At 37.6% G+C, this 14,981-nt stretch overlaps 2 protein-coding genes across 4 annotated transcripts; one reads left to right on the forward strand and one right to left on the reverse strand.

The window, feature by feature from the left end:
- The first annotated feature begins 175 nt into the window (after nt 1-175).
- LOC115446352 (cytochrome b-c1 complex subunit 2, mitochondrial) lies at nt 176-4,954 on the forward strand. Of its 2 annotated transcripts, XM_030172972.2 has the most exons (8): nt 176-969; nt 1,331-1,560; nt 1,718-2,006; nt 2,255-2,382; nt 2,717-2,889; nt 3,617-3,736; nt 4,162-4,329; nt 4,609-4,954. In XM_030172972.2, the coding sequence occupies exons 1-8, from the start codon at nt 778-780 to the stop codon at nt 4,692-4,694; spliced, it is 1,386 nt and encodes a 461-aa protein (XP_030028832.2). In that variant the 5' UTR covers nt 176-777; the 3' UTR covers nt 4,695-4,954. The 2 variants fall into 2 exon arrangements, with proteins under 2 accessions (XP_030028832.2, XP_037292402.1); XM_037436505.1 differs by lacking the exon at nt 3,617-3,736.
- Nucleotides 4,897-14,772, reverse strand: LOC115446345 (zinc finger protein 425). Of its 2 annotated transcripts, none has more exons than XM_030172959.2 (14): nt 14,282-14,772; nt 13,811-13,945; nt 13,318-13,608; nt 13,056-13,190; nt 12,584-12,730; nt 12,061-12,198; nt 9,298-9,425; nt 9,123-9,197; nt 8,240-8,372; nt 7,825-7,973; nt 7,212-7,365; nt 6,493-6,615; nt 5,707-5,835; nt 4,897-5,050 (listed from the first exon to the last, which is right to left on the reverse strand). In XM_030172959.2, exons 1-14 carry the CDS (start codon nt 14,387-14,389, stop codon nt 4,931-4,933), a joined length of 1,965 nt encoding a protein of 654 aa, XP_030028819.2. In that variant the 5' UTR covers nt 14,390-14,772; the 3' UTR covers nt 4,897-4,930. The 2 variants fall into 2 exon arrangements, with proteins under 2 accessions (XP_030028819.2, XP_030028818.2); XM_030172958.2 differs by having other exon boundaries at nt 13,315-13,608; nt 14,282-14,769.
- Nucleotides 14,773-14,981: the final 209 nt, after the last annotated feature.

Genomic DNA, 14,981 nt, shown 5'->3' on the forward strand with positions numbered 1-14,981 from the left:
ATTTATGAACTGCAATAGTCACCGACATTCACCGTCGACAATCGATGTAGCGACAGCGTCGCACATAGTATCACGTAGATGCTTGGATGAGTGTTAACTCACGTACGTCACGAACCACATTAGTATATAAGCACCATTTGTATCTAGAATAAATCAGACCAAATACCAGCTCGTGTCTCATTTCATCTTGCCATAATCGACAATGTCATAATTTTTATATAAAAACCGCAAGAACCAGCCATGACTAGATAAATTTTACTGTTTGTATATGATAGACATGGCGTTATATATAATATAAAACCTAGGTACCTATAATAAGCTTCCACGTTTTTGATACGGGCACAGGAAAGTGACCTCACTGCACGTGATGGTAGGTAAGTGGAGTGAGGTGCAATAGAATATCGACTGACGAGAGATTGTATAATTGTATCGAGAGACCCCTCGTCTCTCGATACAATTATACCGGCCTGTTGGAACTGGACACACACAGCTTGATCCTGGAACGCGATACTTACCACTATGGCGGGTTTTAACACCTTTTGCATGATGGTCGCTATCCGGGGGGATATAAAATATATTCTACCACTTGCCACAGTATACAGATAACAGTCGAAGGTCAAGCCAGGAATCTTCCAGGAAGCTACACTGCACAGACGCAGTTGTATGTGATGAGGTTTTAATCCTGTTTAAACCAATCTACTTTCGCATCAATTATGCAAACGTCATATAAATCGTCAAAAATTTACCGAAACATTTACAGCACAATAAACTTAAATAATGCGAACTATGAAAAGAGTATCTCAAACAGTGGTAAGGCACTTCTCCGCTACCCGGGTATGCGCTGTGTCCTGGCCGAAGCCTGACTATGGCCCCATGGAGGTGCAACGCTCAACACTGCTCAACGGTATCAACGTAGCTGCTGCGAGATCTTCGGGCGCACAGATAGGAGCCTGTACCATTATGTACCAGGTATTTTAATACAAGTGTTAGTAAGTGTTATGGATATATGTGTGTGTGCATAAACAAACAAATAATATTGAATCACTCATCATTTTTTTTAAAAAAGAGATAAATGCCACATTAAGACATACAACTAGACATTAATAGCAGCAATCATGTATAATTTTAAATTGCACTGCTAATCGAAATGCATTGCTTTGCATTGCCAATGTTCCTTCTTTACTAACCACAAAAGCTTACCACGGCAGACACTTGACGTCAGTAATACAGAAATTTGTGTTACATAAAATTTGTATCCTAAACTAGCATTTCATCTATAATTTGATACATTCATCTTTAATATTTGACCAACTTTTGCAATGTCATCCAGGCAGGTTCCCGCTACGAGTGGGACGGCCAGCTCGGCGCGTCACACTTCATCCGCGCGACATCCACAGCCACGGGCTGCGCGTACACCGCCTTCGCTAAGACTCGGTATCTCCAGCAGCACGGAGCTAGTCTCACCTGCTCCTCGGATAGACAGACCGTTGCCTTTACGCTGCGCTGTCCGCTCGTCTGTTTCTCCGACCTTAAGTATTATCTGTTGGATGTTGCTACCAGGTAATAGAAAAATGTGAAATCTAAAAGCTTGAAGGCTAAAAGTGTTTAATATTGGCAATTCAATGCTTTTGTTTGGTTTTTAGATATTGTTATATCTATGTAACTATTGATACTAATTGTTGCACAGACTTTTATTCCCCTCTCGTATTATTCACAGGTGTTGCTATCTCCCCTGGGAAATTGACGCCCGCAAAACCCTGGTCCGCGGCGACCTCACCCGCATGGACCCTGAACAGCGTGTGATGGACCTTATTCAGAGAGCGTGCTGGGCGGGCCCTCTCGGCAATTCCGTATTCTGTGAGGACGAGCGAATCGGCGCCATGTCTCCGGATAATTTAAAGAGCTTCGTTGATTGTAATTTTACAACTGACGTTTGTACGGTCGCTAGCTTTGGAATGCCATTTGAAGAGACGATAAAACTGGCCGAGAAGATCGAATTTGGACGGGTAGATTGATAACTTAGATAGTAGAGTTGGTTCTTGGTTGTCCGAGTTTTCTTTGGTGTAATATGTAGTACTTATAGTTTAGTAGTCGTTATAAAAATGAGACAGGGATAAGCTCAGCAATTTTATAGGAATACTTAGTTATACCTTTCGCCTATCTAAGGAGTAACGTTTAAAACCTTAGGTAAGATTTCTTATATAGAGGTGAAAATGTGTGAATGTTGTTAATTACTGGTGTATGTCCTTGCCAGTCGCAGCCTGACAAGCGTTGCGAGATGGTGTCGTTTCCTCGTAATGGGTTTGAGCTCTATGACATGGGCCGGAACAGCGACACGTGGATCGCCATCGCTGTTCCTGGCTGTGGAACCTACGACTTATCGTAAGCTTTGTTTCGTAAATACTCTCATTTAACAAGACATCTACTTACTTTTTAGTGTATATCCATGAATAAAACAATTTCCTGGCTAGTCTTAACCAGTTTTAATTCATGTCGTTTATATGTTTTAAATCTATCAGAACTTTTGGTTATGTATTTAAAACATTAATGACCCTGTCAAGTTCAAGACTACCGTAAACCTACAGGTATACCTACGCCAATATGTTCCATTCACCATATTTTTGTTCTCTGACGTTACTACAATACTAACATAAATATTAAGAAACTTTAACGAGGAACTAGAAACCATCCTTCAACATTCCATCTTCATGTTTAGCTGTCTCCTGAAGCACGCGATAGTGGCCGAAGCGTGCGGCACGGCCAACATGCAGGACGGCATGCATGATCTGGACAGGACGCCGCAGCCGCCCCTCGGGTTAGTGGCTGGAGACGACGTCTACACACAATACAGGATGTTCAACATATCCTACAGGGAGACTGGGGTCTTTGGTTAGTGATTGTTGTTGTGAATGCGATAATAAAGTGTTGACAATGGGAACTCTTCTAGATAATATGCTTTGTTGCATTAATAAGTAATGATTCATAAAGTAGTGTCATGATTGCCGGATTTTGATAGCTTGCACATTCATAAAATAACAATATTATCGAGGGTAGTTATATTTAATGACTAAGAACAAAAGGTATAAAAGGCGGTGCAAGCTGTCAAGGCGGCAGTCTACTTCGTGCCGTTGAGTTGTCAACACCAAAATGATGAACTGTATACTGGAAGTGTTATTGAATGTACAATATTAAATTAAAGAGGTGATTTAGAGCAAAGATATATTAATTACTGTTTGTTGAAAGTGGTGGAAGTGATTTATTAAAGTGGTGATCTCGAGAAAAGGTGTATTTTTCATTATAGTAGGTAAATAAAATTATACTTGCACAAGTGTTTCGCTTGAAATATAGTTCATATGACGTAGGGATGCTCTATAACCGAACGTTGAAATGGAACGGGACAAGTTGAGGCCCTTGCTCATACACAACAATTAAGTAGGAATAACTTTGTCCTTCAACATTTTAGCATCATACGCGCTATTTGCAAAATTAAAGACAACCACATACCTTTTGAAAGATGGGGGTTGTATCGAAAGGTAATATAGTTTATAGGTACATAAGTATTTATAACTTCAACATATTTAGGTACTATACAATTTATTTAATATATACTCTCTAGGTATATTAGTAAAAACGAGAGCGTGTTCCGCGTGGGACACGACTCTTGCCGCCGCAGAGTTCCTGGCTAATGTGGGAGACATCTCCTTTAAACAGATTGAAGTCGGCAAAAACAGGCTCAGTTAGTGTTTAATTTTATTTTCATATTTGCCTAAATTCTCCATCTACTATCGGCGCGACTAGCGCCTGTGTGGTCCTTCAGCAATCTTGCTGAAGGGAGGAAAGGCAACGTAAAAGCGTCATTTTTCGTCAGGATAATTACCTATTATATAAATTGAGCTCACCATGAAGACACAACTGTCTACACAGACCTATAACCCAAAATTCACAATATCTCTCTATCTCTTGACTGGATAAAGGCAAATTAGTTTTCCCTGAGACTCGCCGAGTTTCACTGCTCGGTGTCATAAAATGCGTGCCACTGCTGATCCTGGCTTACAGGAGTTGTAGAGATGGGTGTAAGGGCGGGAAAAGTCTATCTCTTGACTGATCCAGTTTATGTCTTCAAAGGGATTTCTAGTTACTCAAATATTGACTGGATTTCAGAACTAGGTCTTGCGCTCCACGATGAAGACTGTGTTAAAGTGACCGAAGGTCTGGCGCTGCAGATCGCGAACGACGTGCAGATCGACAGCCACCGAACCTCCATCCCCGTGGTGGACGCGCTGTGCGCTCACGAGATCCGCACCACCGCTAAGGCTATCAGTGATCGACGTGAGTTCACACCAACACACATTCATTTGACCGCACACTACTCGGTATATTTTGTCAGGAAAAAAAAAGTTTTAGCTCAACGCTAAAAATATATAGGAGCTATGGAAAAATTTCCGTTCCACAATAGATTTGGTACGAAAAAGAGATAGATATCCTATTATTTTTAGAGAACTAATGATAATAATTTAGTTATACCAATTCGGCACACAGCGTTGGTCAATTCGTATGTTATACGAAGCTTTAATATATGTACTAATTTATGAAATTGCAATTTTATAGGTTCCCAAATATCTGTAGCCGTGGTGGGCGACATCGGAGCTGTGCCTCACGATAAGGAAATCATTTTTAATGCATGTCTTCAGTAATGCTAATTTTCTAATAAAATAATTTTGATTAACCTTTTATTTATGTTAATATTTGGCTTATTTAAATAGAATATTTAAGATGTTCGTCGGAAGCCACTGAGCGGTCCGACATAGGTACAGTTACCTTCTTTCTCCGAGAGCTGAATTCCTTTCACATTAGGGTTTAAGAAAGAAGTCAGTTTCGGAAATAAAACTACCAAAATATCAAGAATATTGTATATTTATCACTAGAGAAGTCAAGTGGCCGCCTTCTTCCGAGCAGCTTTGCACCGGACGGCATGTTGAGACACATTTGTTGCGCGCCAGAACACTTTGCCGCAGTACTTGCAGGGGAACGAAGGCACATCTTTATGTTCCTGAAAATCATTTAAATATAATTGTTATTTCGATGTTTATGTTAAAAGTTTAAAATATTCAAAATTTATGTATACCATTTTTATGAAACCAATAAATACTTTACGAGTAAAATACGAAAAAAATTAAGAATTGAATTTTTGGACTAAATAAAATGCATTCACGTAGAATATGGATTGACGAGAGATGATTATCCTTCGCCGGTTGTCTCTATTATGCCGGCTTGTTTGAACCGGATATATCAGGCTGAACCCTGAAGACACACTTGCGAGGCCACCGTGCCCAATTTTAATACCTTGTGTACGGTGGACATTATTCAGATACACACGAAATATCTACTACCACAAACAAATATATTTACTAGAGAGTCAATGACGTTGACCTCAGTCCACCCCGTGACCGTTAACTCTGGCAGGTCTTCGAAACAAAAGCCGAGATAAAATTCCAAAAGTAGTTTTATTACGATAATAACTTCTTCCAATAAACGATCCCAATCACAATCTTCAATCTGATTCAAAGAATGAACCAATCAAAATAAGACATTTGCAAGCATGTCAAAAAAGCTTTGTTCTGATTGGTCCATTTTGATAGATCGAAAAAGGCGATCGGGATCGTTTATGAGAAACCGGTAGTCGTTGATTTGAAGTGGATATCTCACTTTTAGGATGTGTTCCTGCAGGTCGAGGCGCGTGGGCAGGGTTTGCCGGCAGTGTTCGCAGGCGAGCGGCGCCGACACAGCGAGTGCGACGCACGACGCGCGCGTGTGCCCGCGCAGGTGCGAGTTCGTCTGCGGACACAACACGGGTTTAGCTAAAAACGCACACTAGGTTTACGACCTCATGTGGTCCAAAAAAGTGCTGTATAAAAAATTACGCACGCAAAAAAAAACTGTAATGGGACTATATAAACAAGAACAAGAACAAGACTCAAGAACTTACTTTAATAAAAAAAATGGATTCATTATGTCGGACCACGAAACTCAGAGTAATTGGTGTAAACATATACAAATACAAATACGAATTATGAACCTCCATTTTTTTAAAAATCGGTTAAAAATATTACATCGCGCATAATACTATTTAATTCAAGAACCTAGCTCATATAATAACACAGAGATTTTAAATTAAGTCTGTAGGGGTTACTACAAAATAAAAGGAGCCTTGTAAAGAAAAAATTTAATAACTGAAATTTAACAAAAAAAAACTGAGCACCCGACAAGGACGCGGCAAAGGTCTTTGAGCCAATTCACGACGCTGTACTTAAACAGTATGATGTCTTTTTTATATAAAATGATACGCTTCAAAGCTTAAATCAATAAACAGCAACAAAATATTCATAGAAATATGTTTTGATTCCGTTTTTAAGCCTGATTTACATATACCACAATTTGAACAAGTACTTAAAGTACAAGTTAAGTACACAGGTGGTATAAAGAGTAATTTACCTGAAAACTCTTCCCGCAGTACTCGCAGATGAACTTTTTGTTCCCGAGCGGGTACTTCTTGTCCCTGTGACAGCGCTGGTAGTGCTTCCAATGGCGCAAGCGGGTCGTCAATATCTCTGGACACTGTTAACAATATTTTGGTGTAAAATGATATTCACAACGATGCTATGTAGTAGAGTTATCTCTAAAAATTATCATACACGTTTAGTTAAAAAAAAACTCTAAAATAGGTAATTTATTTTAGGGACACAAAATAATAAAGTTGATTCGAAATTTTGTATGTAGGTAAGCGTTTGTATGAGTGTAGACTGGTGTTGGTACGTGTGTAAACTGCTGTTGGCAGGTGTATAGACTAGTGTTGGCACATGTGTAAGCTGGTGTTGACAGGTGTATAGACTAGTGTTGGTACGTGTGTAGACTGGTGTTGTCACGTGTGTAGACTGGTGTTGTCACGTGTGTAGACTGGTGTTGGCACGTGTAGACTGGTGTTGGCACGTGTAGACTGGTGTTGGCACGTGTGTAGACTGGTGTTGTCACGTGTGTAGACTGGTGTTGGCACGTGTAGACTGGTGTTGGCACGTGTAGACTGGTGTTGGCACGTGTGTAGACTGGTGTTGGCACGTGTAGACTGGTGTTGGTAAGTGTGTAGACTGGTGTTGGCACGTGTGTAGACTGGTGTTTGTACGTGTGTAGACTGGTGTTGGCAGGTGTGTACGTACGTGTTCACAGGGTCGCGGGTAGCCGTGGCGGCGGAGCAGGCGGCGGATGGTGACGCGGTGTCGCGCGAGGCGGCGCGCGCGGTCGTGCGAGCGCGAGTGTGCGCGGAGCGCGCTCTCCGACGGGAAGCACGAGCCGCAGTCGCGACACGCCAGTCTGCGCGCCGACACACGACACACCACACACATATTATATATCAGATGGAAACTGACAAGTCGCGTCAGAAACGCACGATATGCCTGAAAGCGTCGAGTCACATATACATCTACAACATACTTGAGACTATTGAAGCACACCGCACGCGATTTTACGACGTCAAATGTTTCTTATATTCTAATTTACCAGTGATGTCATGACCAGCGGATGTAACTTGGGATAGACAAATATGTTCAGAAACAGCACTGGGGCCTTAATCTCTATCCCGCACGTTATTTAAACAGTGTGTAACAAGCACGTAACACAACGCATCATGTTTAGGACTATAGAAATTTGGCTTACAGAATACCATTCCTCGCACATTTCTCGAAGATAACATGACACGGCGCGTTACGTGTTTACACTATCATACAGAATAAGGGCCCTGCACATGGAATGATAAGTGAAGTCCCCACTCACCCAATCTGCTCGCGGTGCTTGGCGGAGGTGACGGTGTGCCTCTTCCAAGCCTCCTCGCTCAGGAACGTCATGTCGCACTCCTCGCAGTACATACTCGACTCTTCCTTCTCAGCTTTCACTTTTTTTGGGTCTTCTTTTTCCTTCTGTGTCTGAAGGAGAATTATTAAGTTGAATGTGATACTTTCATAACTAGAATCAATCATGTTTACTTTTTGGAATTAAAGTACAATTCATAATTCCAATTTAATTAAACTATTTCATACCTATTTGAATGATTTATCAATATTCGTAAAATGAAACGAAAATATAACATCAACAGAGAATTATGTTGAATCGTCTGGATTAAATATAAAATGATTTCAGATAGGGCCGAGGAGCTCTCGAAGTGTTTAGTTATGGTGAGTGTGTGTCTGACCGCGAGGTGTTTGTGCATCCTGCTCTTGTGCTGCTTGAGTCCGAGCGCGCTGATGTAGGAGTAGCCGCACGCGTCGCACACGAACTGCGACGGGTGCTTGATGCGCAGGTGGGACAGGAACGACGTCTTCTTACTGCACACAGATGTATAATTATAGCAGCCCTGTATCATATACTGTCCCACTGCTGGGCACGGGCCTCCTCTACTAATGAGAGGGATTAGACCGTAGTCCACCACGCTGGAAAAAAAAACAAACAAATGCAAACAGTTATAATAAATCTATTCTAAATTCATTTCATTTATAAATTACTAACTTATGCTCGTGGCTCCGCCTGTGTGCAAGAGTTTTTCCTTCTTTTAGAAGAATATAAGTCCTGCTCTATATTTTCCGGGAATAGAAAATAGCCTATTTCATTCCCGGGGACTTAAACTATCTAACTACCTCCATACCAAATTTCATCGAAATCCGATCCATAGTTTTTTTTGCAGTTTATCATGTTCAGTCAGGCAGATAGATGGAACGGGGGACTTGATTTTATAATATATTTGTTTAGAACTTTTTAAGAGGAACAATTCCGTCATACATGATTGTTGCGTAACACTCTTTACGCAGCGCACGCAGCGGACACTCTAAACGAATAAATTTTCTCTCTGAGATCTTCCGTTGCGTGCGCATTTTTCATTGATGCTCCGATCCTTATGGTCATAACGTGATATTATATATCCTATAGCCTTCCTCTATGAAAGGGCTCTAAAAGAATTTTTCAATTGGAACTAGTAGTTCATGACATTAGCTCATTTAAACAAATAAACTCAGCTTTATATAATAGTATAGATAGATTACAATGGGCGTATCTTAGGGGATTGGTATTAAGGCACTTACGTTAACACTTCGTCGCAATACTGACACTTGTACAAAACGCCGTCGTGCCACTGAATGTGTTTCTTCATTTGGTCACTGCATAATAAATTACATGAAAACTACACATGGTTATTAATAATAATATTTTTATTTTCAATCATAAAAATGGCTCACCCTGTATAATTGTAGCACTCACCTCGCGGAAGTGATGACGTCACACTTGTTGCAAGCGTATCTAAACGCGTGTATCGCCGCGTGATGAGTGAGCTTGGACTGCTTCGTGAATCGAAACTTGCACACCGCACACACCAGGTCACCGGAACTCTAAAATATTACCAGCCTCTTTAACATGTTGCTGGTGGTAGGATATATTTTATATCCGCCCGGATGGCGACCACCGGACACAAGTGTATACACCAGACATATAGGCCCACGTAAGTGTCACATTCCGGGATCAGCCAATGTATATTCAGTTACAACAGGCCGGCATAATTATGTCGACTGCCGATGGGTAATCATCTCTCGTCAGTTAACATTCTATTGGATTCCACTCCACTTACCATCAGGTGCAGTGGAGTGACTGCAGTGCTCGTATAAAAAATTATTAATAATAATAACGCGACACGAACTTTTGTATCGCTTCCTTGTGATTGGTCGAGAAATGATACATGTGAAGTAAAACAAATAATCGAACTGAGCTCTAAAATCCTAAAAATTTATTTCTTAAGACTGTCGGCCACAGATAATTGATAACATTACAAAATTTAAATGTGCCTAAAACAAAAATACCATTTAATAATTTTTTTACTCTGAGATCGATTATGTTTTTTTTTAATACTTAATTTCGAAAAAAAAATAAAAATCCGGAAATGCTTGATAACGTCACACATACGGTTGAATGAAGTAGTTTTCTTGGTCCACTTTACTATTTATTTAAAAAACTAAGATACCATCATTTGTTAATGTCAAATGTCAATATTACAATAGGTACGTCACGACCAATGATAAAAGAAGTATAGAGGATGGGTAATATGGTCACGTGACATGCGGCACATTTCATGAACAAAATGGTGCCGACTCCGCCCCTTACAATAGTGATATGCTAGTACCGAAAATTTTGTATCGACATCGAAGAATTAAGAGAGACAAACAAGCCCCAAAAGATCAAATACGAAAGGGGTTAGGAACTACCATAATATAAATATAACAAACCATAATGTAAACAAACACACTGAAACTGATTTATAAGTAACAATTGTTAAACAAAGCAGTACCTGTTGTGACAAACATCCAGTTGTGTTTGATATATATTTGTATGTTGCACTATTCCTTGCTAAAAATTTAAGTTACAGATTAAGATATTTATTTAATACATGATAAATGGAATAAGATAGCGTAGCCAGCAATTATTTGGTTGGTTTTATTTTATTTTATTATTATGCTCTTTGATCGAGAAACATAACTATGGTTCAGCAAACTAAAATCAATGACCGTAAAAATGGTGGTTAAGATAATCAATTATAATAATTATTTGCAATAACAACAATATGATTATGTATCTATTTCCGTGCATGCAAAGGTTGCTCGAAACATAAGACCGTCAATTGTAAAAATATATCTTACATTTCATCTTTATGTTGTTTCTTTTATGTTTATCTATTCTTTTATGTAACAATTCTAATTTTATTCATAGCAATATATTAAAGTAATATTACTATTAGGTGAAGTATAATAATCATTATTATTTTACTTATCGGGAATATTGTTGGAAAACAGTTATCTTTACTCGCGTTGATTAAACGTGTGGTTTATGCATATCTTCTCAAAATGTAAAGAAATATGTATTTGGTGTAGGATTCCAATCACGTCGCTCAATATTCTCAATTCATTTTGCCTTGGTTTTTAAATTTTTTGGTTATCTTAAAAAATATTCTAATTTCACTTAGTTTGTCGTTCTGAATAATACAATATTGATGTGTGCTCTAACATTCTTTCAAAGACAAAAACCGTAACTGATAAACGGGCGTCTGTTAAAATATCGATATCAATAATTTCTAAACAAATCCACCCACCCATCCCTAAGCTCGTGTGTAAACAAACATAATGATTTTAATGTGTATAAATCACGCCTAAAAGGGTCCAAAGCTTAACAAACCAAATCCACATATCATTTTTAATTGATAAAAACACATCCAAAAAGTAATTATACAAAGATATTTGCTAATTTTCGGTAAAAACAGTTACTAACCTATGAAAATATATTTCGGGGTCTTTCTTGCGTGAATTCGATTTGCATCCTTTCACACAACACTGAGTCATTTTCGAAACTTAACAAATACACTAATAAACACACTGAACAATTGAGAATATGATTATATTACTTTAAATTCAATATTTATGAAGATTTGTTTACATCGTCTGACACTACATGTACTTGCCGACTGGCCAGCATAAAATGGCGTTTCTGCCGCAAGGCGGTCCCAGTGTGTTGAAGTAAACGAAATAGTGCCATATGCGAAGAAAGCAATTATTTTTGTCTTTTTGTTGCGTTCCAAATAAGCTTTGAGTAAAAGAGATAGACATATATATTGACAATTCTGCGTCGATTTCCCTAACATAAATATAACTTATTCATATAGCTAACTTTTGAGGCCTGTCCTCTTTATATTTAGTCATTGGTCACGACAGTCACTTTCGGAGAGAGAAAAAAAAACAGTCACTTCACTTCTGTTTTTAGTGCTCAACTGTCTGTCTGTCTTCTTGAGCTGTATAAATGACGTCATTTGGTGCTTACGTCGTTAGCATAAAACAAAATTCAAAGTGAAAATCATGAATGACAATATCTGAATTTTGAAAAAAAAAACAAAAATATAGGTCTTGTAACTTTAGATCTAGTTTCATGAAATATAAACATTTGAGTATGTTGAAAAAATATAGTGTTGTCAATTAACTTACTTACCACATCATGTTTAATTGCGTGGTTTCTGTATGTCCCTTCTAGTAGGAATCCTTTGTAACAAAATTCGCACTTGAACAACGCATCCTTGTAGTTGCAGGTCTCTTTCCTCTTCTCCAGATCAGCCAACTGCTCTGCCAACTATATACAATCACTGGTTGAACAAGGGATGTATTAATTTAGGAGATTTTTTATATAGTTGCTCGGCAAAGTGGTTTCATTGCGCCTGATGTTAGGCGAAGTGTAAGGCCTAATCCCTCTCAGTAGTAGAGGAGGCCCGTGCCCAGCAATGGGACAGTATATAATACAGGGCTGATATTACTATTATTATTATAAAATTATTATGAAAAAAAATATCCATATTAATTAACCCACAATACCCTTGTGGGTTAATTAATTGATCATATGGAAATTTGTAATTTATTAATTTAATAACTAGGATAATACTATTATAATTCTTCTAATGCACTTTAATTAAAAATATGCTCTCTTTATCAGCACTTAATAATAAAAGCATGAAACTTACCGAAAGTTGTATTACAGTATAATCTTTACAGTCACTCTGCTGTTTTGTAATCTTATTAGATTCCACTTTGGGAGTATCGTCCTTTGACTTCTTTTTCCTCACATATTTCTTCTTTTCAGGCTTCCCATTTATACATCCATTACTATTCTGGAAACAAATATTATTTAACAATTATTTTAATGGTTATAACTGATGAAGATTGTTTTCTAAACAAAAATACTTCTGAAGGTGGCAGGATATTTGTATTCGCAAAGTAAAACCCGCCATAGTAGTCCACTTAAGTGTGTCACATTCCAGTATCAGCTTGTGTATATTCAGTTCCACGGCATAATTGTGGCGACTGTTGAGGGGTAATCAACTCTCGTCAGTCGACATTCTATTGAACCCCATCCATTTACCATCAGGTGCAGTCAGGTCTCTTTGCCATGACCATCTAAAAAAATATATACATTTTTATGTTACATATACTTACAGTGAAATCTGTAGAGGCAGCTTTTTGTTGTTTATTAATGTGACTAGATTTTCTTTCAGGAATATTATCCTTTTTCGTTTTTTGCCTCACATATTTCTTCTTTTCAGGCTTCCCATTCTTACATGTATTACTATTCTGGAATAAATTATTAGGAACAATTATAATTAAACCTCAACAATGATATTTATTTTATGTTTTACTTAAGAAACTCCTTATAATTGTATAACAATGGTTTGTTAATATATGTAACAAAACTTACTACATTATCTGCTAAGGGGTTTTCTAAAGGCACATCATCAACACCCCACTGGTCTCCCACATTGATCACATCATTAATTATTCCACATTCATCAAGTTCCATTTCTTCACTATCAACTTTAATCTCTTCTACATCTGGTTTAATTTCCAATACAGGTTTGACTTCAAATGCGGTCTCTTCATCAACTGTCATCTCGAGGGTCATGTACACCTCTTCTGTGATAGATATTGGAGGCAATTTGTGATGGCACAAATCAGATTTTAATGTGATTTTCCTTATGTCTTGTTCTGTTACCTGAAATTATAGATGATTTTTATACAGAGAGCACAGAGCAAGCAGTTTAAAGGGTACATTCTCTGCCTAAAGGTAGTGAAGCCATATAGAAAATTTAAATTAATTAAGTCAATAATAAAGAAAGTAAGTAATAAATTAAATAATTAATATTAATTGTGATTATTCTATATTTTTTTTTATAGAAAACTAGGTAAGTACGCACCTTATTATATGTTTTTATCATATTCAAAAGAACAGATTGTGCTGTAATGTATTTTTTTCTAAACTTTACAAATTTCGCCAACAGGAACATGCACTCATAACACATGTATTTAAGAAGGGGCATTTTAGAAGTATCCTGAAAAATAGGATTATTCATTTAAACAAGTGTTCAGTCTTTTTATAACCAGTATGCTTGTGCCAAAAATATTTAAATTTAGAACTTTGTATAACAAAAACTTATAATCCATTGTACTGCTGTTACCCTGGGTTATTAGATGTTAAGTCTCTTGACAATCAGTTATCAAGGTTTTTCTAGAATAACACTAAATTCACTCTACTGCTTGGATCTAAATAGTAATACACATAGTGGTTTTACTCATACAAAATAATAACACCTAGTATTTATTTCACAGTTGTAGCATAATTGTCTTTCACACAATTTCAGACAGTTTAAATGAAATAATTTACTTACATTACTCCCCCAAATGGTTTGAATGTCATTTTCCAAGAAATTATCAATAAAGAACATTTTTACGTCAGTGTTAAGGCATATTCTGCATGCTCTGATAGTCAAATCCATTTCGAGACCACTACGAGAAGTCACCGATTTATTATTGAATATAACTCTGAGAATATAACACTACCTACGCTGGAAGTTGAGACTTGAGTGGCGCGCCTCAATCACAGCCTCAATGACACTAAACCAAATAAGCTTCGAAAAATTAATGTCTAGACGGAGCAGTGCGCTGCAATGACACTAAGCCTACTATCTACTGTCTAGTCTAGTAGGCGACGCGACGTATTCTGAGCTGAGATTCAAAGGCCTCAGGCACACTCAGGTATCAGCTGTAGTGTGACAGCTGCGTCATAGTTCGCTGTCCTCAGAACAATCACAATTCACAAGCCTGTCCCCATGTAGGTATCAGAGACCAATAAACTAGAGTAGGTATTTCCTCTTAGCTTTGTTTTCATGCATAATGATACCAGATATTCTAAGATTTCCATTAAAATTGTGAAGAAAATTATGTTCATACTTCATAGTATGAAACATAAAAATAATTGACTCGTAATAAAATATTTAATTTCTCTGATTTTAATATTTTAATTACTCCAATAATAACAAAGATTTTATGAAATTTATATACACAATTATTAAATCCAATTTATTATAA

This window comes from Manduca sexta, chromosome 8 (assembly GCF_014839805.1).
Source record: "Manduca sexta isolate Smith_Timp_Sample1 chromosome 8, JHU_Msex_v1.0, whole genome shotgun sequence".
NCBI classification, from domain to species: Eukaryota; Metazoa; Arthropoda; class Insecta; order Lepidoptera; family Sphingidae; genus Manduca; species Manduca sexta.